Source organism: Atta colombica, unplaced genomic scaffold, assembly GCF_001594045.1.
Source record: "Atta colombica isolate Treedump-2 unplaced genomic scaffold, Acol1.0 scaffold163, whole genome shotgun sequence".
Taxonomy (NCBI): Eukaryota; Metazoa; Arthropoda; class Insecta; order Hymenoptera; family Formicidae; genus Atta; species Atta colombica.
Window position 1 is genome coordinate 1,172,138 of NW_017259254.1, and position 2,609 is coordinate 1,174,746.

Genomic DNA, 2,609 nt, shown 5'->3' on the forward strand with positions numbered 1-2,609 from the left:
TAAATTAGATAATATAATCAATTAATATAATCAATTAATACGATAATATAATATCAATAGATAATATAATATCAATTAATTTATTAAATAATTAATTTAATATTTTTTTCATACAGCATAGCTATTCATCCAAACAAATTGGTTGTCGCAACAGGACAGGTGTGCGGAACGGATCGACGAGATGCTATGGTAAAATTACAAAAATATAAAAATATAAAATAAAAAAAATAAAACGTCATTCTAACTATACATTCAAATGTAACAAATAAATTACAAAATACTATCTTGGATTTTAGCCGCACATTAGAATATGGAACTCCGTGAGCTTGACGACTCTCAGCGTAATCGGAAATGGTGAATTTGATGGATCGATTTGCTGCTTGTCATTCTCCAAGGCCGACGGCGGAAATTATTTATGCGCTATCGATGAGACTTCTGATCACAATATATCGATTTGGGATTGGCAAAAGAGCGATCGTGGCACCAAAGTAACCGAAACGAAGGTATGCGGCGATAATCTGACAAATGCGTATATAATAATACAAATTAAAATGTATTGCAACATATATCTATAATGTTGTAAATGATTCGCGTATAAGCCGGCCGGAAGCAGGCTATTTAACGGCCGATGACTGCCGATTGCAGTGCTCTGTCGACACGGTGGTTTGCGCCGAGTGGCATCCGCTGGAACGTAACCAGATCGTCTCTTGCGGAAAAGGACATGTGTCTTTTTGGTCCCTGGACAACGGCGGTATGCTGTATAAACGTATGGGCATCTTCGAGAGCAGGGATAAACCCAGATATGTTACCTGTGTCGCTTTCAATCAAAACGGCGACGTCCTCACTGGCGACAGCAATGGCAACATCATCATTTGGGCTCGAGGTAGTCTCTTTAACAATAATTATGATACCTTGTAATAATATTTGTTAAATTTTTATAAGAAAAAAATTATCTCTGCCTCACGCCATTAGTTAAAAAATTGATTATAATGATTAAATTAATTCACTTTTGAAATAAAAAAAAGTATTATTTGTCTCTTTTTATTTTCAGGTACTAACACAATCTCAAGACTAGTGAGGAATCTTCATGAAGGATCGATTTTTTCTATATGTGTTCTAAAAAATGGCAACATTATCACGGGAGGCGGGAAAGACGGCAAGATTTTGTATTTTGATGCCTCTTTGAATTTGACGGGAGAAGAAGCCCAGGTAAGTCAGGGAAACTTAAATTTATAAATTAATGCAAAATTTATTTATATAGTTTTTTCAATTTTATAATATATTTTTCGATACTAAAAGAAATTTCGATACTAAATGAAATTTGTTCGATAGATCGAAGATCATTTCGGCGGAATTCGAACGCTCTCAGAAGGAAGGGGAACTCAATTATTAATTGGCACAACAAGAAACTGCATTCTTGTCGGCGAGAATGATATGGGTTTTAATCCTGCAATGCTGGGTCACGCTGAAGAAGTTTGGGGACTTGCGGCCCATCCGACTTTACCTCAGTTTGCCACCGCGGGACATGACAGATTGTTGCAGATGTGGGACAGTTTGAGTCATACCGTCGTGTGGAGTAAAGACATTGGGGTATATATAGTATTTATTTATCTATTTATCTAGTAGCACACTGCTTTTGTTATCTTGCTAAAAAAGCAAATACATTTTAGAAATTAAAGAAATATAAAAATAAAGAAATTAAAATAAATTTAAGAAATATAAAGATTCTAACATATAAATTTTAATTAATTAAGTAAATTGTAGAAATTAAGAAGGTAATTAAGAACAATGTGTTTCTGATTTTTATTACCTTTAAGAAAAATGGCAACATGTACGGAAGCAATATTTAATTTACATTATTGATTTCCATTTCTAGATATTAAAGAAATATTTAAAGATATAGCATTAATTGATAAAATAAAACACGATTTAATCAATTAAAATAAGTAATATCTTTTCTTTCTATTTATAAAATAAAATATAAAATAAAAAATAACACAAATTTATCAACTTTTATGTATTGTTTAGGAGCAAGCACAAAGTATCACCTTTTCACCGGATGGTAATATCATAGTCGTCGGCTGTGTGTCCGGGAAATGGTTGGCAATTGATAGCGAGACGCGAGAATTGTACACACACCATAGCGATGGTTCCGAACCTATTCAAGTATGTTTACGTAATGATAACTTATGTAATTATAGCTTTAAAATGAAATTCAAAATCAAATTTTATAAAACTAATTCAGTTGTATGATTCGATCATATCTGGTAAAATAATTAAATCTATGTAACGTAAAACAATATAGAAATTTACATTGAAAAATTGTTTTTGCATTTTATTTCATATTTTATTATATCGTGCTCATGATTTTTAGGTCGTTCAATTTTCGCCCGATGGTTCTTTGCTTGCTCTCGGCTCCAGAGATAATTATATTTATATTTACCAAGTGAACGAGGACGCGACCAAGTATAGTCGAGTTGGACGATGCATGGTAAGTTGTTATATATATTATATTATTTTATTACAACATTATTAAAATTATATCTATTGTGTGTGTGTGTGTGTGTGTGTGTGTGTGTGTGTGTGTGTGTGTGTGTGTGTACAAAGAT

General features: G+C 32.5%; 1 protein-coding gene across 6 annotated transcripts in view; it reads left to right on the top strand.

Moving 5' to 3' along the window:
* Positions 1-2,609, top strand: part of LOC108686066 (echinoderm microtubule-associated protein-like 2) — a 44,123-nt gene that overhangs the window by 38,121 nt on the left and 3,393 nt on the right. For all 6 annotated transcript variants that reach the window (XM_018191139.1, XM_018191137.1, XM_018191140.1 and 3 more), the window contains 7 exons: positions 117-189; positions 297-503; positions 646-883; positions 1,052-1,209; positions 1,333-1,590; positions 2,029-2,166; positions 2,375-2,491. In XM_018191139.1, coding sequence (XP_018046628.1) covers positions 117-189; positions 297-503; positions 646-883; positions 1,052-1,209; positions 1,333-1,590; positions 2,029-2,166; positions 2,375-2,491 — 1,189 coding nt within the window. The remainder of the gene's footprint in view (positions 1-116; positions 190-296; positions 504-645; positions 884-1,051; positions 1,210-1,332; positions 1,591-2,028; positions 2,167-2,374; positions 2,492-2,609) is intronic.